At 42.3% G+C, this 23,364-nt stretch overlaps 1 protein-coding gene and 1 non-coding gene across 2 annotated transcripts in view; both read right to left on the reverse strand.

The window, feature by feature from the left end:
- The window catches only part of LOC147828130 (uncharacterized), a 32,315-nt gene extending 13,826 nt beyond the window's left edge, over positions 1–18,489 (reverse strand). The window contains exons 1-2 of the mRNA XM_087211097.1: positions 18,474–18,489; positions 16,737–17,383 (exon numbers count right to left, since the gene is read on the reverse strand). Of these exons, the coding sequence (XP_087067223.1) occupies positions 16,737–17,383; positions 18,474–18,489 (663 nt within the window). The remainder of the gene's footprint in view (positions 1–16,736; positions 17,384–18,473) is intronic.
- Positions 18,490–19,889: 1,400 nt separating this feature from the next.
- Positions 19,890–19,994, reverse strand: LOC147828132 (U6 spliceosomal RNA). Its single transcript, XR_015451235.1, has one exon. It is a non-coding gene; the product is annotated as a U6 spliceosomal RNA (small nuclear RNA).
- Positions 19,995–23,364: the final 3,370 nt, after the last annotated feature.

Here is a 23,364-nt window from a genome sequence, read left to right on the forward strand (position 1 = left end):
GGAGAACCCAGGGCCACAGGGGCTGTGGGCAGGAGGGTGACAGGGTGGGGCACCTCCATCAGGGGCCTCGGGCCCAGCCCAGGGCAGCTGGATAGGGCTCAGCCCAGACCGACCTGACAGGCAGATTACAGGGAGGTGAGGGCAGGAGAGGGGCTGCAGGGGAGCGCAGACGGCCCTCCTGGACCTGGGCAGCTGTGGGCCAGCGGGGGACTGTGCTCTTTGTGCAATGCGCTGAGTTACCATGATGACTCTGGCATCTGTCACCACACAGCTCTTTGCTCTGCCCTCTGCCCACCCTGCCACTCTGCTCTGGGCAAATCCTGCTAGCTGTATTCGTGGGAACTCCAGTGGAATTCGGCCTCATAGATGTAAAACGAGGGTGAGGAGGAACAGCAAACTTCTATCCGGGGCTCCCGAGTCCCACTGGAGTCACTTGCTGAGCAGCCACCATCATTAAAAGGCGCCTTTTCCTCCTATCTTTGTGTTAAAGACTCATCTGTGCCGGGTCCTCACTATTTCCTGCTTCATGGGAGCTCCTCACTCCCACCCAGGACTTCTGTAAACCAAAGCAGCTCCAAGAATAGTCTTTCACAAGAGGCGATGGAAGAGGAGCAGATGCAGGAGGAGATGGAGGAGGAGGAGGAGATGGAGGAGGAGATGGAGGAGGAGATGGAGGAGGAAATGGAGGAAGAGATGGAGGGGGAGATGGAAGAGGAGGAGATTCAGGAGGAGATGGAGGAGGAGATTCAGGAGGAGATGGAGGAGGAGGAGGAGGAGATTCAGGAGGAGATGGAGGAGGAGGAGGAGGAGATTCAGGAGGAGATGGAGGAGGAGATTCAGGAGGAGATGGAGGAGGAGGAGGAGGAGATTCAGGAGGAGATGGAGGAGGAGGAGGAGGAGGAGGAGATTCAGGAGGAGATGGAGGAGGTGGAGGATGAGATGGAGGAGAAGATGGAGGAGGAGATGGAGGAGGAGGAGGAGGAGGAGATGCAGGAGGAGATGGAGGAGGAGACGGAGGAGGAGGTGGAGGAGGAGATGGAGGATCACTTGATCCATTTTCATAAAAAGTCCCCAGGAAGTCTATCTAGTTCATACTATATTTGTATGTTCAACATCATCAGGTAAATTGGGTAAATCTAGCAGATTACACACAGTTCATTTGAACTTGAGCTAGAGTCAAGGACCTATCTAGACCATATCTCATAAAAAGAAAATGAAACAGATCAACAACTTTCATATATGGCTAGAAAAGAGAATAAACTAAAAAATGAAAAACAAAGAGATGGAAATGGGAACATAAGAGACAAGACAGAATGAGAAGGTCCGATTCCCACCTACTTGGAATTCCCGATGAAACAGTACTTACAGACAATGGCCAAGAGTGTTTTACACCCAATAGAGCACAAATCCACAAAAGAAGCACGACATATACCAAATGTATTTGTGAAAATAATGTTAATGCAAAATATACCGCGTAAAACTCCAGAACATCAAAGTCCAAGAGACGACCTCAAAAACAACCACTGACAGGTTTCTTTTTAATAAAATGGAGTACTACTCAGCCATAAAGAACGAGAAACTAGAGACCTTTACAGCTAAATAGATGCATACCGAGGCCATCCTCTTCAGTGAAATAAATAGGACACACATGTAAATACCAAAGTTTCTCTAGTGGGAGAAACTGATAGTGTAAACAAGGGTTAAGATGATTAAAATGAATAACTGATAATTTGAAATACGAAAAAAGGTCCCAAGGTATACAGGTGGTAGGAGGGGAAGGGGAAAGGAAAAATTATGAGAAAAGAAAAAAAAATGGAAACGAAATCTACGTAAATTGGGAAGGGTGGAAGGGTGAAGGGAGGACAGGTAATGGGGAAAAAAATAAGAACCAAGATACATCATGTACAGGTGCAAGCACCCAATGACAAATGTAAACGTACTGTATACTTAAAACGTACCAATAAAAGAATTTAAGAAAAAACCCAGACAAAAGAGAGATTGCCTGTACTGTAACCGCATCTACAGACAAGTCCTCAAGAATAACCAGGAAGCCGGCAAATGGGGTAGTGTCTTCAAAACGCCAAAACAAAATAACAAATTAACTGCTTTTACATAAGAGACAATCCTATCGTTCAAAATCAGGAGGGCAAAATAAAAACGTTTCCAAATAAATAATCTAAAAACTAGAGACCTTTTCTGTCCATAGTCCTTAACTAAAGAAATCTCAAATGGATGTACGTGTTTAAAGGAAAAAACAATCCTAAAAAGAAGTGCTACAGTACAAGACTGGTGATCAAAGAAACTGGTGAAGATACAAATAAACCAAAGCTAATATTATCCACATGAACTAATAACATCCTATTTTGTGACATAATAAAACACTGAAAAACACTATATAAATTCAGGGGTAGCTTAGGGTAAAAGAATTTTAACTCCTTGTATTGTCAAAAGTGGTACTGAACTTAGATTTCATGTATGTGTAATTTTTAAAATAATTGCTTAAAAGACTGGAAATAGCAAAAAAACTTCCACACCCAGTCAGTGACATTTTAATAAGGTTTTACTGCAGACCGTGGCTCAAGCAGAAGTGCGTCTGATAAAATAACAGAGTAGTCGAAGAGCAGTGAAAGCCAAGTCTTTTTCTCTCCCACGCAGGGGAAGGAACCCAGGGCCTCGTACATGCTAAAGAATGCTTTATCGCTGAGCTACTTCCGTAGCCCAGAATGCAAGTTGTAGTTCAAGGGTCTGGGAAGAAGCCAACTATTCTCATTCACAGACAACATGACCCTTTAAGAAGCAGACCCAGGGGTCGGGGATGTAGCTCAGTGGTGCCATGCTTGCCTTGCAAGCGCAAGGTCCTGAGTTCGATCCCCGATGCCAAATAAATAAATAAATAAATAAATAAATAAATAAATAAATAGCAGACCCAAAAGACTCCTAGAACTAATAAACAAATTCAGCAAAGTAGCAGGATAAAAAACACACAAAAAATCAATAGCATTCATGCGCACCAGTAATGAACCCCCCAAAAAAGAATTACAAAATAACACCATTCACAAATAGCTTCCAGAATAAGTACATATCTAAGAATCAACCTAGCAAACTGAAAGCCTCTGTAATAAAAGCTAGAGCACTATGAAAAAAGAGATCTAGAAGGACATCAGAAAATGGAAAGATACACCCTGTTCCTCACTAGGGAAAACCAGTATTGTCAAAATGGCCATACTTTCAAAACTGATATATAGACTGGATGCAGGTTCCCATTAAAATACCAATCACATTCTGTAGAGAAAACATTCCTAAAATTCATATGAAACCAGAAGAGACCCAGAGGAGCAAAATCAATCCTGTGCAACAAGAGCAAAGCACACGCCATCAAAATCCTGGATTTCAAGTTATACTGCAAATCTACAGTGTTAAAAACAGCATGGTACTGGCACAAACACAGCCTTGTGGATCGGATCAGCGCAACAGAATAGAAGATGCAGAAACAACCCCAAGCATATTCAGCTATCTGATTTTTGACAAAGGGGCAAAAAACATACAATGGAATGAAGACAGCCACCTTAACAAACAGTGCGCTGAGAAAACTGGCTATCCATAGGCTGAAGATTGAATCTAGATCCTTATCACCATGCACCAAAATAAAATCAAAGGGATCAATGACCTAAATATTCAAACAGAAACACTTAATCTGCTGGAACATAACATAGGTAAAACTCTTAAAGGTAGGGCTGGGGATTTAGTTCAGTGGATTTGCCCCAAGCTCAAGGACCCGAGTTCAATCCCTTCTACCAAAAAAAGAAAAAAAAAAGCAACTCTTAAAGATACAGGCATAGGCAAAGACTTCCTGAACAAAACCACAGCTGCACAAGAAATAACATCAAGAATCAACAAATGGGATTATATCAAATTTAAAAAGCTTTTTCACAGCAAAGGAAACAACTTACAGAATGGGAAAAAATTCTTGCCAACTACTTCTCAGAGGACTAATGTCTAGAACACATAAAGAACTTAAAAAAAAAATTACATCCCCTCAATAAAAGCCCAAATCAAAAATGGGCAACTAAAGTGAATAGATACTTCTCAGAAAAAGTACAAATACTACGTGAAACAATGTTCGACATCTCTAGCCACTAGAGAAATGCAAATTAAAACAACACTGAGATTCCATTTTACTCCAGAAAGAATGACCATCATCAGGAAATCAAATAATAACAAATGCTGGAGAGACTGTGTATGTATGTGGGGTTTCTGCACTGTTGGTGGGAATGTAAACTAGTACGACCACTATGGAAATCAAAGAGATTCCTCAAAGAGCTAAAAATAGAAATTCCATTCAACCCAGTTATTACCCCTGTAGGGATCTTCCAGAAGAGAAAAAAAGACGTCATACTACAGTGATACATGCAAATCCGTATTTATAGCAGCACAACTTATAGAGCTAGATCTTAGAAGTGCCCTGTACGTCCAGTAACAGATGAATGAATAAAGACAATGGTATTTACCGACAATGGAGTACTACTCTGCTGTAACAAAGGATAAGTGTTGAGCCTTGTAGAAAAATGGATGCACCTTAAGACCATAATATTCAATGATATAAATCAGGCACACAAGCATAACTATCACATGGTTTCTCTTATAGGAGATGCGAAGTATAAATAAAGAGCAAAATAAAAGATACATAGTAAGTCACAGGAAAATAGACATTTTGTAAATGAGAAGGGGACCGAGAATGGAAGGAGGAGGAGGAGGAGCAGGAGGAGAAGAGGGGGTGATAAAATGATTAAGATGTGTCGTGTCCAGAATCAACTCCCCATGATGAGTGTGATCACTGCGCACTGCAAACGTGTTCTAATTAAAATAAAAACCTTAAAGACCACTTCAGTACTTGCTTTGGACCCTGGATTCCTGTGAGAAGTGCATGGAAGCCGTTGATCCTCCTTCCCAGGAAGATCCTTGCGTATACCTGCACCAACTTTCCTCCAATGCAACAGGCCCGTCCCAGAGCCTCTAGAGAGCTGAACCACCCTCCTGCTCGGCTTAACGAGCCAAAGAGAATGCGCTTATGTGGGAAATAGGTTAGTAGCTCTCTCCATCCTAGAGTCGACGCCATGTAAAGCAGATGAGGAACTGCAAAGTACATGGATCAGCACAAGGCATAGCATTTGGAGGAGGAGGAATCTTCAAGTAAGGTCGGGAATGGAGAGTCATTTGCTCTTCCATTCAAGTAATCTGAACTGCAGAAAATAATGACCAGAAATGCTTTCGTTCTTTGAGACAGGATCTTGCTATTAGTTCAGGCTCAGAAGCCTGCAGAAAGGACCAGTGTGGCCCACGCTGAGCTCCTCTTCTCCCTTGCAGATCCCCACCTCTGCCCACCTGCACTTGTGCCCTGGGTGTCTGAAACCAAGGAGTGTAATACAGAAGTTCCAACTCTTCCCACAGCCACAGGAGCCCTGCAAAAGAGGATCACACCACACATCGGTGGCCGGGCAAAGACCCAAATCCTAAACCTCAAGTACAGTTCCTGCTGCAAGTGTACCGCTGGCACCACTGTAAAGACAGAAAATCTTAAGTCAAACCATCCCAGGTCAAGGACCTGCTGTACACGCAGCCCACAAGAGACTCACTTCACTCAAGGACACACACAGCGCAAAACTTGAAGGGATGGAAAACATACTCACTACAAAACAACAGTAGGAGTCACTACGCTTCTATCAGGTAAGACTTTAAAACAAAAACTGTAAAAAGAACATTACAGAACAGCAAAGGGGTCAGTTCAGCAAGAGGACGTAAGAACTGTAGATACTATATATGTTTATAGATGTACACGCACCACGCGTCAGAACACTATGTACACAGAACAAACATGAGTAGACCTGAAAGGACAGACTTCAGCACTGTAACAGCAGCAGAGGATTTTAACACCCTTCTTGCAGCAACACACAGAACGAACATCAAGAAGGAAGCACTGGACCTGAACTACGCAGGCCAAATGGACCGAACAGACATGCATGAGGAACATGCCACCCGACATCAACAGAATCCATATGCGTGTGTGTATAGATACACACACATACACGTTCTTCAACTGTACACAGAACATTCTTCAGCAACCATCATTCAGTAGGCCTCAAAATAAGTCTTAACAAAGGACTGAAATCATACTTAGTATCTTTTCTGAATACAATGGTATATAAGTAGCAAGCAGTAACAGGAAGTGCATCTGGAAATTCACGAATTTAACATGTTCCTGAACAACCAACCGGCCACTGAAGAAATTAAAAGGAAATTTAAAAGATCTGAAACAAATAAAATCGGAATCACAACATACGACAACCTAGGAGAAAGCTCGCACTGGTGGTTCAGTGGTAGAATTCTCGCCTCCCCAAACCTAGGACATTTAGCAAAAGCAGTTCTAGGAGGGAATGCACACTAAAAAGAAAAACCTTAAATGCCCAACTTTGCACCTCAAGAAACTAGAAAAGGAAAGACCTATGCCCAATATTAGTAGAAGGAAGGAAACCCTAAAGACCAGGGCAAAAACAAATGAAGAGGATCTAGAAAAATACAAGAAATCATTGAAACAAACACTTAGCTTTTTAAAAAGATAAAGCAAATAAATCCATCTTTAGCTAAATTTAAGACAAAATAAAATCAGACATGATTTTTAAATAAGAGACATTACAACAGCAGAGAAATACAAAGATCATAAAGCACTAACAATTGTAGTCCAACAAACTAGACAACCTAGAAGAAATCCTGGAGTCCTAAAACTATCAAGATTGTCAGGCCTGGGCTGGGGATGTAGCTCAGTGGTGCCACCGCCTGCCTTGCAAGCACAAGGTCCTGAGTTCCATCCCTGGTACCAAAAATCCCCCAGACTGTCAGGCCTGGTGACACACACCTGTAATCACAGCACTCCGGACGCTGAGGCAGGAGGACTGCTGCAAGTTCAAGGCCCACCTGGACTACATACTGAAACCCTGTCTCAAAAAACAAAAACAAAAACCAAAAAAACCAAAACCTATCAAGATTGACTTAGGAGTAGGAAATCTGAACAGACCAATAAAAATACTGATTAAATCACTCATAAGAGGTCTCCCACCAAAGCAAAGTCTATGACCTACCTGATGCCTTCACAGGTGAACTCTGCCAAATATTTAGATCCAACGCCACCTCCTCAAGCCCTTCCAGAAAGTGGAAGAGGCAATACTTCCAAACTCACACTAACTCGATGCCAAAACCAGACGAGAACATGACAAAAAAGAACACTGGCTAACATCCCAGATAAACAGATATAAAAATCCTCAACAAAATACTAGCAAACCAAATTCAGCACCATATTAAAACCGTATCAAAACCATCAACCATGATCAAGTAAGACACAAGGATGCAAGGATGGTTCAAAATATACACATCAACGAACACGACACGGTAACACAATGAAGAACAAAAACTAGATGTTCATTGCAACGGATGCAGAACAAGCGCTGCACAGAATTCAATGTTCCCTCATGATGAAACCCACGAAGAAATCAGGCATAGAGGGAATGTGCCCGAACACAGCAAAGGCCATACATGACAAAATCACAGCTAACATCACACTTAATGGGTAAAAACTGACATTTCTTTTGATAAGAACTGGAGCAAGACAAGGTTGCCCACTTCTCACTTCTACTCAACATGTACTGAAAGGCCTAGCCAGAGGAATTATGCAAGAGAAAGAAATAAAGGGCATCTAAACTGAAAAGGAAATTAAACCGCCCTTGTTTGCAGACAACACGGTTTTATATACAGAAAATCCCAAACTCCACCAAAAAACTATCAGAACTAATACATTTAATAAAGTTTCAGGATAAAATCAACATACAAAAAGTATGTTTCAGTGAAGTTTTTTCTATATAATAACAGCAAGCTTTTTGAAAGGAAAGGAAAAAACCCATTTATAATGGCTACAATAAAATAGGAATAAACCAAGAAGTGAAAGATCTCTACACTTAAAAGTATAAAACATTGATGAAAGAAATTGAAGACATGAAGAAATGCAAAGATACCCTATGTTCATAGACTATAAGCAACGGGATAGCTAAAACGTTTCCACTATGCAAAGTGATCTAAATAGTCAGTGTAATCCTCATCAAAGCCAACAATATTCCTGTTCACAGAAAGAAAAAAAAATGATTCTAAAATTTATATGGAAACTCCAGAAAATCCTAAGTAGTCAAAGCAGTCCTGAGTAGAAAGGACAGAAAAGGTATCACACTACCTAACTTCTGATTATACTACAAAGTCACAGTTACCAAGAGTGCATGGTACTGGCATAAAAACAGACACGAACAAATGGAACACAACAGAAAGCCTAGAAACAAACCAAACCTCTACAGCCCGCCAATTTTCAACCAAGGTGCCAAGAACACACAATGGAGAAAGGACAATCACGTCAATAAATGAACTGGAAAACTCGATATCTACATGCAGAAGAATGAAATTAGATCCTTACTCTCATCATCTAAAAAACAAACAACAACTCAAACAGATTAAAGACTTGAATGTAAAACCCAAAACTGTGAAACCACTGGAAGAAAATATAGGAGGGAAGCGCTGACGCATTGCTCTGGGTAATGATTCCTTTTTTGCTGTTGTTGTTGCTATTTCTATATCATCTCAAAAGCACAGAAACAAAAGCAAAAATAAACAAATGGGACTCTATCAAATTTAAAAGCTGCTGGATAGTGAAGGAAACAACAGAAAGGAAAAAAACAATCTACAGAATGAATATGGAGAAAATGGAAACCCTGGACCTGGTTAGTGGGAATGCATAGTAACACAACTGTTGTGGCAAACTGCAGGGAGGTTCCTTACACATCACAAAATAGAACGTCCATGTGACCCAGCATTCCTACTAGTAGGTACGTATCCAAAAGATAAAAAGCCAGTATGGGACGAGACACCTGCACACCCTTGTCGACTGCAGCACTATTCACAACAGTCAAGGTATGGACTCAGCCTGAGTCTCTTGATGGACAAATGGATAAAGAAAATACAGTATACACACAAAGTAGGGTACTATTCAGCCATAAAGAGAATGAAACCCTGTCATCTCTGAGACCATACACGGACCTGGAGATCATTCCGTTAAGGAAAATAAGCCAGGGACAGAAGGACAATCACCGCATGAACTCACTCCTAGGTGGAATCTAAAAAAGTGGATCTTTCAAGTTGAGACTGCAATAGTGGCTACTGGGAAAGTTGGGGAAATATTGGTCAGAGGATACACAATTACATTTATACAAGAGTAAGTTCAAGAGATCTACTGTACAGCAAGGGGGGCTATAGTTGATGATATATTGTTATTGCTAAGAAGTACGAAGGGGGGATACTGTGCTCTCATCACAAAAAATAACTGCGACGTAATGCACTTAACTAGCTCTATTTAACCACTCCATAATTCAACACATTACATTTTCATACTTCGATAGGTTATGAACCCAAAAGGCAGCTACACCTGGAAGACGTCGCTGAGAAGTAGTCATTTCTTAAGGGTTCTAAGTACTACCAATAAAGCTACCTGCCATAAGCAATGGATAAGCATCAACCCAGGAATTAAATGAAAACAAAGAAATAAGAAGACTAGCACGATGCAACCCCAGACTTCCAGCTCACCAAAGGCAAACCCAGGGAGCAGTGAGCGAAACAATAAAAAAGCCACCCACGGCGGAAGTAACAAAGGAGATGAATGAGGCTCTAGAAAAACATCAAATCAGAAATTATCTTTCAGATATCTAGAGATGGTAACTATTATAAAAAGATATGGTTGGTGACTCTAGAGCAGATACAGATTAACAAAAAAATAGAGAAGCTTAAGAAAATGATGGAAACCATGAACCCCCAACATAGGAAAGAAATGGAATCCATGAAACAGATTCAAACAGATGTCCAGGAGATTAAAAATTTCACTGAATGTACATGCAGCACAGTGCGCCCATGTGAGGTCAGAATATCAAATGTAGAAGACAAGACTGCAGTTCAGCAATCATGAAAATAAAGATTTCTTGAAAATAGCAAAGGACCATGAAAAATCAACCCAACAGCTGCTAGGTGATGCAAAGGAGAATAACATAAGCTTGATCAGTCAATGAAAAAACAGTAGACAGCACAAACAACATAAAAAAACCTGTTAACAGAAGTAATGGCAGAAAACTTCCTAAGCATGGAAAAATAATTTGACGTATATAACTGAGGCATATAGAACTCCAATTAGTCATGATAAAAAAAAGTACACTAAGGTATATCATAGTCATGATTCCAGAAATTCAACACAAGAACTGAATATTAAAAACTGTTAGAGAGAAGAAACAAATCACCTATAAAGGAAAGCCCATCAGAATCATAGCAAACTTCTCAACATAAAACCTCAAGTCAAAGAGATCTTAAAGTAATTCAAGCCCTGAAAGAAAACAACCTCCAATGAAGATTGATGTACCCTGCAAAACTATCTTTCAAAATTGATGGAGAAATAAGATACTTCCATGGCAAAGAACACCTGAAGAAATTCATGACCACCAAACAAGCACTTCAAAATGATCTGAAGGACCTTCCAAAATATTCCCATGGACATACTAAAGAGAGATAATCAAAAGAAACAGCATGGCACAATGGATCAAGAAGATCCAGGGCCGGGGATTTAGCTCAGGGGCACCATGCCTCCCTCACAAGTGCTAGGTCCAGAGTTCCATCCCTGGTACAAAAAAGAGAAGATCCAACAATAGGCTGCATAGAAGAAACAGAATTAAAAAACAAGTTCTTAAAGTGAAAGGATGGAAAGTAATACTCCATGTGACAGGAACCTGGAAAAAAAAAAAACAACAGGGGTAGCTAGTCTATTTGCAGACAAAGTGGATTTTAAGGCAAGAGTTATTAAGAGAGACAAAGAAGGTCATTACATCTTTGGAAAGGGACAATTCAATAGAAAGAGATAAGGATCGCAAATACATATGCATCAAATACCAGCACACCCAACTATATAAAACAAATATTAATGGACATAAAAAATCAAATAAGCACTAACACAACTGTAATGGAGGACCTCAATACTCCACTGTCACAAATAGATCAACTAGACACACACACACACACACACACACACACACAAATCACAAATAAATATCAGAACTAAAGCAAACTTTTGAACAAATGGACTTAGTAGATGTCTACAGAGTGTTCCACCCCACAACATCAGAATACACATTTTCAGCTGTACATGGGACATTCTCCAAACTAGACCACATACTAGCTCACAGAACATGCTTAAGTAAATCCAAAAAAACTGAAATTATCCCATGCATATTATCAGACCACAGTGAAATAAAATTAGAAATCATTGGCAAAAGAAACTACAAGAACTTCATAAACACATGGAACAACCAATGAGTCACAGATGAAATTAAAGAAGAAATCACACGGTTTCTACAATTAAACAATAATGCCAATACAACATACTGGAACTTATGAGATGAAATGAAGACAGTCTTAGGAGGGAAATTTATAGCAGTAATTCCCACATCAGCTAAATATTAAGAGCTCAAAAAAACACAACCTAATGTTGAACCTCAAGCTTCTAGAAAAAGGGCAAGTCAAGCCCAAAGTTCCTATAAGGGAGGAAATTATAAATATAAGAGCAGAAATTAATGCAGTGGAGACCAAGAAAACAATTCAAAGAATCAATGATAGAAGATTTGCTTCTTTGAAAGACTGATAAAATTGGCAACCCCCAGCCGATCTCATAAAAAGAAAACCCTCAAATTCACACAATTAGGGGTGAAAAGATCCACAGAAATCCAGAAGATCATCATCAATACCTACTTCAAAAACCTGTGTTGTAATAAAATGGAAAACATAGAATGGAGAGATTCCTAGATACACATGAATTACCAAAGCTGAATCAAGAAGATGTAACAATTCTAAATAAACCAGTATCAATGAAATTGAAGAGATAATTTAAAAACCCTACCAACAAAGAAAAGCCCAGGCCTTGCTCTGTAAAATGCACTGCTGAATTCCACAAGAAATTTAGTGAAGACCTAGTGCCACTACTTCTGAAACTCTTGAATGAAACTAAAAGGGAAGCTGTATTCCCAAATTCATTCCTGGAAGCAAGCATGACCCTGATACTAAAACCAAAGAAGGATCCGACGAAAAAAAGAACTGCAGGCCACTCTGCCTAATGAACGGAAACCAAGAAATCCTCAATGAGATACTGGCCAACAGAATGCAGCAAGCAAATCATCAAGAAGATCATACACCATGACCAAGTAGGATTCATCCTAGTGATGCAGGGGTGCTTCAACATACGCAAATCAGTAAATGTAATACACCATATTAACAGAGGCAAGGTCAAAAACTATATGATCCGCTCAATAGATGCAGAAAAAGCGTTTGACCAGGTCCAACACCCGTTCATGATAAAAACCCTACAGAAAATGGGTAGAGTTGGTCTTTATCTCAATCTGATAAAAGCCATCTACAACAAACCAACAGTCAACATCATACTAAATGGACAAAACCTGAAAACTTTCACACTAAAATCAGGAACAAGACAAGGATGTCCACTGCCACCACTCTGGTTCAATATAATTCCGCAAACACTAGCCACAACCATCAGACAAGAGAAAGAAACAAAGGATAGGAAAGGAAGAAGTTAGATTATCATTATTTGCAGATGACATGATGCTCTACATAGAAGAGCCCCGAAACCACCAAAAGACTTAGATTTAATAACCAAATTCAGTCACATAGCTGGATACCAAGTCAACACTCAAAAGTCACTAGCACTCCTGTACACAAATAACTAACTTACTGAGGGAGAAATTAGGGAAACAGCAGTTTTCACAATAGCATCCAAAACCCTGAAATACCTAGGAATTAATCTAACGGAGGAAATAAAAGACCTTTACATTGAAAACTATAGTACTCTGTAGGAGATCAAGGAGGATATCCGAAAATGGAACGATATCCCTTGTTCTTGGGTAGGAAGAACCAATATAGTGAAAATGGCTATTCTTCCAAAATTGTTATACAGATTTAATGCAATCTCGATCAAAATACCACTAGCATATCTCACAGAATTACAGAAAACATTCTTAAAATTCATTTGGAACCAGAAGAGATCTAGAACAGCAAAAGCAAAAGCAATAGCAAAAGGCAAAGCAGGAGGTATCATAATCCCTGACCTGCAATTATAATACATAGCTACTGTGCATGATACTGGCAAAAACAAAAAACCCCCAGGGATCATCGGAACAGATTAGAAGATGTAGAAACAACTCCAAACATAACTCAGCCACCTTATCTTTGACAAAGGAGCCAAATACCTCCACTGGAAGAAAAATACCATCTTTAATACACGGTGCTGAAAAAAACTGGCTTTCCACATGCTGAAGATTAAAACTAGACTCGTATCTTTCACCATGCAGTAAACTAAAACCAAAATGAACCAAAGGTCTAAGTATTAAAACAGAAACATTAAATCTGGTGGAACAAAGAATAGGTAGAACTCTTGAAAAAATTGGGGAAACCCTTTTTTTTTTTTTTTTGGTACCGGGCACTGAACTCCGACCCTGCACTTTCGAGACAGGCAGCAGAACTATTGAGGTAAATCCCCGGCCCTGGGGAAAAATTTTTGAACAAAACCCCAATCACACAGGAAATATCACAAAGAATCAACAACTGGAATCTCATCTTATTAAAAAGCTTTTGCACAGCAAAAGAAACCACCAAAAGAATGAAGAGACAAACTTTCTGTGGGAAAAAAATTTTGCCAGCTGTTCCTCAGACAAGGGACTAATACCTAGAAAAACAAAAAAAAAATCAGACCTTCCAAATTGAGACTCAACCCAAAAATGGGCATCTTAAATAAACTGACATTTCCCAGATGAAGGAGCAGAAACAGCAAGTAAATACATGAAAAAATGTTCAACACCACTGGTCATTTGAGAGATGCAAATTAAAACAATGCTGAGAGTCCATCTCACTCCAGAAAGAATGGCTGCTGTCAACGAATCAATCAATAATAACAAATGCTGGAGGGGTTTGGGGAAAAGGAACCCTGCTCCATTGTTGCTGGGGGTGTAGACTGGTGCAACCACTGTGGAAATCAGTGTGGAGATTTCGCAAAAAGCTAAAGCTAGAGGTTCCATTTGACCCAGCTTTCCCCTTCTCGGTGTCTTCCCGAAAGAGTTAAAAGCATCATACCACAGCGAAATATGCGCGCTCATGTTTATAGCGGCACAGTTTGCTAAATACTGGAAACAGCCCAAATCCCCATCAACTGACAAATGGGTAAAGAAGATTTTTTTTAAAGAGTATAATAGATAGGCTGGAGATGATTATGTAATAAGACAATACAATAATGGCGATAAGCTTGAGACCACGCTCTTAAGCGAAATAAATCAGACACACACGTTTAAATATCACGTTGTTTCTCTGGTGTGAGAAACCAAAAGTGCAAGTAAGGACCAGAATATGTAACAGATATTGGGAAATGGTAAGTGAATGTTCAAATAAGAAAGGAAACAGGGGGGTGGGGAGGTGAGGAAAGAAGGGACAAGAAAACAAAGAGAACAGAAGAAAAAACTGAAACAAAGCTCTTGTAAAGAAGGAGCGGAAGAGGGACTGAAGGCAGGGGAGGGGAATGGAAAAACTAGAGTATGTCCCTTTCCCTGGAAACTCAAGTACTAGAGATTTCCAGGTTGTCATCCTGCAGTGTCCATTTATAGCTTCATACCATTGTTACCCTACAATAAGACCGCCTGGATCGAAACAACACAACTCTACGTCTCTAGAAACAAAAACAGGCCTCCGAGAGAGGCATTTTCGCTGAGTTTCAATACAATAACTTATCCTCATTAAGCATCTGCTATGAGAACTGCAAGGAATCCTTTATGTGTTTTCTCCTGTAAGCATCACACCTCTAGGAGGACAGCACTGATCCCAAGGTCACAGATGAGAAAACTGAGCTCATGTCAATAACTAGCTGCCTGACTCCAAAAGCAGGCTCTCAGTCAAAATACAAAAGTTCCTAAAGTCAACTTTTAATCTTAATAGTGTTGACTACAAGCAGCAGAAAACTTCGCCTGAAAGACACTGACCATTACATACTTACTATGCATACTTACATTCACTACCTCAATTACAGTTTTCATTACCTTTTAACCACAGCTAACTAAAATAAAACTCGGAATCAAAAGTTCAATTGTACAGCGCTATCATTTCCTTGCAACGTACTTACTTCTTCCGAGCAAATGTTCCTTCGGGGCACGAATATTCTATCTCTAGCTCTCCGGATGGCTGGCACTCAATAAACATGCTGAATGAACACGAACTTAGTATGAAATGATACTTACAATTTCTGCCAGGAAAATACAGAATAGAAAAACCTCAAGATACAGGGTAAACAGACAAAAACACCACATTTATGCACCAATGTGGAAGTGTGTCTTTAGGTTCATTTTAACACATCCAGGATACAACTTATGTATAAGGTGCTACTCTCATCCAAACACTCATGGAACTGATTCTGTGCCTATCATCACAAAAACAAACCTAAGTGTGAACACGCAAGACTAAACTGCGGAAAAGCGATCTAACGTAAAAGTGAAATCCCTGCCACCTCATACTCTGTACCTCCCTGCTGCTCCAGGCGGCGGGGAAGACCTCCAGCGCCCCGGCCTGCACTCCTGGGCCTTCCCCATAGAAAACTTCGCTTCGTGCATGGGAAATCTGGGGAATGAGGGAGATTTTGTCTTTTACATCCCCAGATGACCTAAGACAAGATCTCGAGTCCAGCAGGGCACCGCTAACCTGTAGAATGCCAGACAGAAAAGTAACATTTTCAGCGCCAGCTAAGTAAGGCGCACGGACCACATGCAATGTTAGAGGCAACAACCTTCCGCTGCTCCGGGGAACTTCTGCAATCACTTGCTTTTCAAAGGCAACCCCAAAGAAAGTTGCTAGAGGGCGTGGTGCTGCTGTTGTCAACAAGGCGCTACTGCAGGCCCACAGCAGCAACACACAAGGCGCTGACACCTCCCAGGATCACTGGGGTGAGGGGCTCTAGGGTGACAGACGCCTCCCCAAGTCCCTAGTCCTACCCTAAAGTGCGTCCAGAGGGCAACCACAAGTTCCGAATCTCTCAGAAACGTGTATCTGTAAATAGACGCAAACCACAAGACTGTTTCGTCCCAAAGGGCGGAAAGTCTTCCGCACGCCCGCACTCCCAAGTCTACTCCGAGACGTCCAGAAGTTGCACCGAGCCAGAGAAAACGTGCGGAAGATTCAGACTGCTAACTCCCAAACTCCGAGTCGGAGCTGGCAAAGCCACGGCCCACAACGCGGGGTCGGGATCGCGCCTTCCCGAAGACGCGCGAGGCTGCGGCGGCGGGCAGCGGTGTTACCTTCGAGCTCCCGGCCCGGCCGCTGCTCCCCACTTACAGCACGCGGTCCCGGCCAGACCAACCCGGCGCTAATTCGCATCGCCAGGCGGGCGGCGAGCGCGGGGTCGGCTGCGCGGGCCCCACCCTCCCCGAGGCGAGCCCCGCCGGGCGGAGGGGACAGGCAGGCGCCCAGGGGCGCGGCGGAGGCGGCGGCGGCGCTCAGCCCGCGGGTCGCGCGTGGGGCGCCCACCCGGGCGGCCGGGCGCGCGGGGGAGGGGCGGGGAAGGGAGTACTTCGTACAGCTCCTCGGAGGCCCTGGCGGCGGCGGGCGCGGCGGCTTGGTTTCAGTTGGTCCTGCGTGGCTTGCGCTTCCTGCTCGGGCCGGGCGCGGGCGCGGTGCACCCGGGCGCCCCTCGCACTCCGCGGCGACTCGGCCGGCACGGCGGGGTTGGGCGCAGGAGCAGCTGCTCCCCCTCCGGCCGAGTGCAGAATGCTTCCCACGTGCGACCCGGAAACCTGCCCCGGCGACTGAGCACGTCCAGTGCGGCCGCCCTCGCGGGCGGGGCGGGGCCGCAGGAAGGGGAGGGGCCGGCCGGTGGGCGGGGCCGGGCGCGGCAGGGGCGGGGAAGTGTGGGAGGGGAGGGGCTCCGCCCCCCCAAGTCCCTCCGCCCGCCGGGGTCGGTTTAGTCGTGGCACCGCCCACCGGGCTGCCGGGGCCCTGCGCTCGAGGCCAGGGAGGGCGGGTCCCGGACCTCGGGGGGCCGGCGGGCGAGGGCGGTGGCAGAGGGGACGGCCCGAGCTGGGCTGGGGGTGCGGGGGCCGGCCGGCAGGCGCACGGACCCCAGCCCCGACGGCGGCGGGCGAACCCCAGGCGGAGCCCCCGCCCCACGCCGCCTCCCCGCGGCCGCCGCCAAGACCCGGAGCCCGGCCCGAGCCAGGACCTGAGGCTGCAATTGTGTGGGGACCAAATGTTTGTTGATCGACTGTCTGATTCCAGGACCTCAGGCTGCAGCTGTGTGGGGTCCAAATGTTTGTTGATCGACTTTCTGATCTGAAAACCTCAGGCTGCAGCTGTGTGGGGACCAAATATCTGTTGATCGACTCTGATCCCGGGACCTCAGGCTGCAGCTGTTCGGGAACCAAATGTTTGTTGATCGACTGTCTCATCCCGGGAACTCAGTCTGCAGCTGGGTGGGGACCAAGTGTTTGCTGATCTAAATTTATGAATACTCTTCTAAGAAAACCAAACTTTTTCAACCCTTGGAAGAAAATAATAGTATCTTCATGACCTCAGAGAGGGGAAGATTTTATTTAAAAAACACAAAAAGAGCCTGGGTGTGGTGGCACACACTTGTAATCCCATCACTCAGGAGGCTGAGGCAGGAGGATCATTGCAAATTTGAGGCCAGCCTCTGCTACGTAGTGCGTTCAAGGTCAGCCTGAACTGCATAGTGAGACCCTGTTTCAAAAAAAAAAAGCAAAAACAAAAAAACCATAAAAAACACAAAAAGTGCAAATGTCAAAGGAAAGTATTGATAAATCAACCATATTAAAATTAAAAACATAAAATTTCTTTCTTTTTTTTTTTTTTTTTTTCCTGGTACCGGGGACCGAACTCGGGGCCTTGCGCTTGCAAGGCAGGCGGCGGAACGACTGAGTTAAATCCCTGGCCCAAAACATAAAATTTCTAAAGACAACGAAAAGATAGTCTCCAAATTACGAGGAAAAGGATTAATTCAACCAATATTTCTGAATACTCACTATGTGCCAGGCACTGTAAACAGTCCTTCAGATATATCAGTGTGTGTGTGTGTGTGTGTGTGTGTGTGTGTGTGTGTGTGTGTGTACAGCTGGTCCCTAAGTGCTGTAGTTTGAACCTTGATGTCCTCCAAAGACCCATGTGTTAAAGACTTCAGTGCTATTGGGAGGTGGTGGAACAAATTTTAGGAGGTGGGGCCTGTCCAAAGGAATCTAAGTAATTGACAGTGTGCCCTTAAAGAAGTTATTGGGACCCTAGCCCTGTCCTCTACCTCTCACTCTGCTTCTTGGCCATCATGAGAATACTAGGCCTCTTCTACCATGTGTTTCCACTGTGATGTACTGTGTCACCTCAGGGACAAGGCAATAGGGCCAAGCAATGATAAACTGAAACCTCTGAAACAGTGAGCCAAAATAAACTTCAGGTATTTTGGAATATGTTTGCAGGACATGTTTACATTTCTCACGGGGTGTCGGTATATGTACATAACACATCTTAATTCTTTGTTCATCCTCTTTCCCTTCCTCCCCTCCCCCTCCTTCCCCCCCTCCATCTCTTGTCCCCGTCCCTTTTGCAAAAGATCTATCTCCCTATTTACTATTATCTTCTATTTTGCTCTTTATTTATAGTTTGGGTTTCTTATACAGCGGTGCCTCGATTCACAAATGCTTTTGTTTCCCAACAATCTGCAAAGTGTTTGGCAAAATTTTGTTTTTGTTTGCAAACTCCATCAGGTGATGAACGTGACCACAACCACCTTTCTCGCACAAACACAAACATGGCCATCTTTTCCAGAATTGTGGAACAAATTTTAAGTTCGTGAACCAAGGTACTTCTGTAATAAATTTGTGTATCTGATTTATTTTACTTAACATTGTAGTCTTAAGGTGAATCCATTTTTCTACAAATGACTCAAGTTTATCCTTCTTTATGACACACTATGTATAAATGCCACATTTTCTTTATCCATTCTCTATTGATAAACATACAGGCAGCTTCCAGATTCAGTGATTATGAATTGTGCTGCTATAAACATGACTATTAATGTATCACTATAATATGATGAGTTTAACTCTTTCAGAGAAATACCTAGAATGGAATAGCTGGTTCAAGTGGAATTTCTATTTTTAGGTTTTTGAGAAATCTTCATACTGATTTCCGTAGTGGTTGGGCTAATTTGCATTCCCATCAACGGTGCAGAAAGGTTTCTCTTGCCCTGCGGCCTCTCCAACATTTTTTCTTATTTGATTTCTTGATGGTGATCTTTTCCCAGGGTAGTGATGCTGAATATATTAAATACATTTACAGTATTTTCTTTTTCTTTTCTGTTAGTGTATGTTTGTGATACATAATAGTTACATTCACTTTGGAAAATTAGTGTGTGTGTATATATATATATATGTGATATATATGTGATATATAGTATATATATCACGTCTTAATACTTCATGTATCCCCTTTCCTTCCTCTCGTTCCCTCCCATCTCCTCCATCCCTAGATCCCCTTCCCATCCCCACAGTCTGTTTTTCTGTTCCCTATCATCTGTCTTTTATTTTGCTCTCTAATTATTTACATGATGCATTTCTCCCATAAGAGAAACCATGTGATATTTAAGCTCCTGTGTCTGATTTATTTCATTTAACATTATGATCTCAAGGTGCATCCATTTTCCCACAAATAACTCAAATTTATCAAGAAATATGGAATACTTTATACATTTGTGTATGATCCTTGTGCAGGGGCTATGCTGATTTCTGTATCCTTCCAATTCTTAGTATATGTGCTGCTGAAGCAAACACTAATGTATACTTTTCTTTGAGTTTTTGGTGATGGTGACCTCACTGTCTCGTCTAGGTGTTCCGTAAGTATTTCTTGCTGTGCTGGCTTAGTGGCCATGCATTTATTCAGGACGTTTTTTGTCATGGAAAGCCTTTACTTCCCTGCCAATTTTGAGGGCTAATTTTGCAGTATACACAAATCTAGGCTGACAATTCTTTTCTCTGAAGAAAAGAATTGAAAATTTCACCAAGATCTCCTGAGAAATCTATTATTCTGATACGCTTGCCTTTATGGGTTACTTGCTGTTTTTCTTTAACAGCTTTTAGTATTCTCTCCTTCTGTTAAATTTCTGGATTGTGGTTATGATATGCTGTGGAGAGTTTCTTCTCTGGCCGTGGCTATTTGAGGTTTTACATGCCTCTTCTACCTGAACATTGAATTGAATTCTTTCCCTAGATCTGGAATTTTTTTCTGCTATGATTTTGGTGAATAAATTTTTTATGCCCCTTGTGTTACCTATCTTCTGATTTTTTTGCTTTGTTTTTGGACAGGGTCTGGCTATTCAGTTCAGGCTGGATTTGAACTCACTATGTAGTCCAAGAACTCATGGCGATTCTCCTGCCTCAGCCTCCCAACTGCTGAGATTACAGGCATGCACTACCAGGCCCAGCTAATTTTTCCTTTATTTCCATAATTCTGAGTGTTTTCTTTTTGAGTCATCCAGCAGGTGTAAGATCCAGTTTCCACAGTATCATGTTGGTTTTAGGGTATCATTGAGTACATGATCTGGTACATCAGCTTTGTCTTCAAGTTCTGACGCTGTCCTCACATTGGTCAAACCTACTATGTGTACTTTCCATTGAATTTTTCATATCCAGGATTTCTGTTTCATTTCTTTTTGTAATTTCTTATTCTTTTCCCAAATGGTGATTAATATTTTATATCATCTTGTTTAACTCAATCAGCCTGTTGTTTGTTTCTCCTTTAAGCTCACTGAATATTAATGGAATTCTTTTTCTGTTTATTTAAATCCTCTTTATGCTCACTAAATTTCTTAAGAATTTTCTTATGTGTTCCCTCTTTTATCTCTTCAAACATTTTGACCATTTTCTTTTTGAGTTCTTTGCCTGTAACTTCCTTTACTTCAGTGCCTGTAAGATCAGCTTTTAGGGGGGCGGTGGTTAGGGGTTTTGGAGGCATCTTGCTGCTTTGGTTTCTTACATTTCTCTTGCTTTTCTGTTGAGGGTGGAAGATTTATTAGGGTAAAAAAACCTCTGTCCCTACTGTGGAAATCTCTACAGTTAGATTCTATCTCCCTGTGATGTATCCTTGAGTTTGGTTATGTTTTGGTATTTATATCTCTCTACAACTTACTCAACACAATCAAGTCAGTCCCAGTCACTGTGTTGCAAGGAAAGAACACTTATTGATTATATCAGCATCTACAGAACCAATCGTATATCAATCATATAATTTAAAACTTGTTTTGACAATTTCATACTTTTTTTTCCTTTTGATAACGCAGCAAGGCAATGGATTGGTGCTGATGACAAATAGGCTGGGATGTAGAGGATGAGGGGAGGAGTTAGGAAGAAGAAAAGAAATAAAATAGTTCAGCAAGAAGGGAAGATGAAAACAGAGATAGCAGCAATTGAAAGTAAGGAAAGAGGTAAGATTTGCTGATGTTATTTTTATATCTGGAATGGAAGGAGGGGGTTGTTGAGAGGTTATCTTCAGTGGCAGGGAAAAGAAAGAAGCAGGAGGGAAGTATGACTGTAGATTGAGGGAAGCTGTAAAGAGTTGGAGCCAATTAATAAATGTATAGGAAGCTTGTGTTTGAATCCTGCACACACAATTTTTGGTGCAAGTTACTCTAATATGACCATGAAATATACTTTTTAAACGAAAGCACTACATAACATTCTCCATTTCACATATACAAACATCCAAACATAGATGATATAGATATCAGATGAAAACAGACCAGGAAAAGAAAGAGATAAAGACAAAAAACATCGATAAACGAAAATAATAAAAAGCACAGAGACACAAAGAGTAGAGAGTTCTCTTTGGGTGGACAGAGCTCTGTTAGATTTCACTGTGTTCCCATGGGCATGACTAGCTAGCTGTATGTTTTGTCTCCATCCTATGATCAGACACCTTCAATTGGTTTGAGGGGTTGAGGAAGGCAGATCAGGACCAGTCAACCACTCAGTTCTCCACTGATTTCTGGGGCAGGGTGGAGGGACTTCTTCAATTCCAGCCCACTTCCTTCCCTGGTGATCCTTGCAGCTATTTATGACTGCTCCCTACACACTGCTGTGAGTGAGTGCACCATGCAGCTCCCTTGGATCCCCTACTCCTCTGTGCCTTCTCCTAGCTCTTTGTCCATGCCTCTCATAGAATTTCTATATAGCCCAGGAGTTTGGTGGTGCCTGGAGTTGGAAGGGGTAGGCATTTGCATAGAACTCAGTAGTCTAGATACCAATGGGAGGGTGCTCGTGTGGGTTTTTCTTTTGTGGTGAATGGGACAGATCCCACATGAGCACCACGCCCTGTGGTGTCTCAGAAGGCATAGCGCTTTGTGGAGTTTGGGGAATATGCCTACTGTGGCACCAGGCAAGTGACTCTTCTCCACCCCCAGATCACTCCAGTCACAATCACTGCATGCCTCTGCCTGTTTCAGGGTCCCTATTCAGAACCACATTCTTGCTTTGTTCAGTCCCAAAGACTCATTGGTCCCAACTCAATATCTGCCCTCTGATTTTCTGGCCCCCAATCTTCTTTAGAGTCCTAATCTGAGGAGTCTTACCTCTGTGCATATTTCTCCTCTTCCCAGTCTCCCAGTGGAAAGGGAACTGGGACAGGTGGACCCTGGGGGAGGGGTGAGCAGCTGGGCACAGATCACAGGCACCTGGGTGCGGGTCACCTGGGCTCAGATCCGCCACCACCTGGGCCCAGATTACAGCCACCAGCTGTTTCCCCAGGCTTCTTCCCTCTTCCCTCAGCTTCTTCCTTCAGAAGTTGGGTACTTTTCCAAAATAGCCCATTTGCCAGAGCTGAGTGCCAGGGCTGAGAAAAGACCCTGCTTCTCCCTCTAAACACTGAATATTCCCTCTGAGACTGAATATTGTCTATGGAGTTCCTCCTTTAAATTGCCTTCCTGTGCCTGGATGTTTTCTTTTGCTCCTGTTTCCAGTAACTGCAGATCCCGGCAAGTGACCTCCATGTATCTCGTGAGTGCTGCTAGCTCTAATCCCTCATCTTCTCTAACCAATTTAACAATATTTTCAAGCTTATGATGGGTTTACCCAGATGTAACCCCAACATAAGTCAAGGAGTATCTGCGTGAAATGCAGGCAACCTTACTCAATGTATTATTGTTTAGGG

Source organism: Heterocephalus glaber, unplaced genomic scaffold (assembly GCF_053883595.1).
Source record: "Heterocephalus glaber isolate CG9 unplaced genomic scaffold, H.glaber_assembly_v1.0 deba00001277, whole genome shotgun sequence".
Taxonomy (NCBI): domain Eukaryota; kingdom Metazoa; phylum Chordata; class Mammalia; order Rodentia; family Bathyergidae; genus Heterocephalus; species Heterocephalus glaber.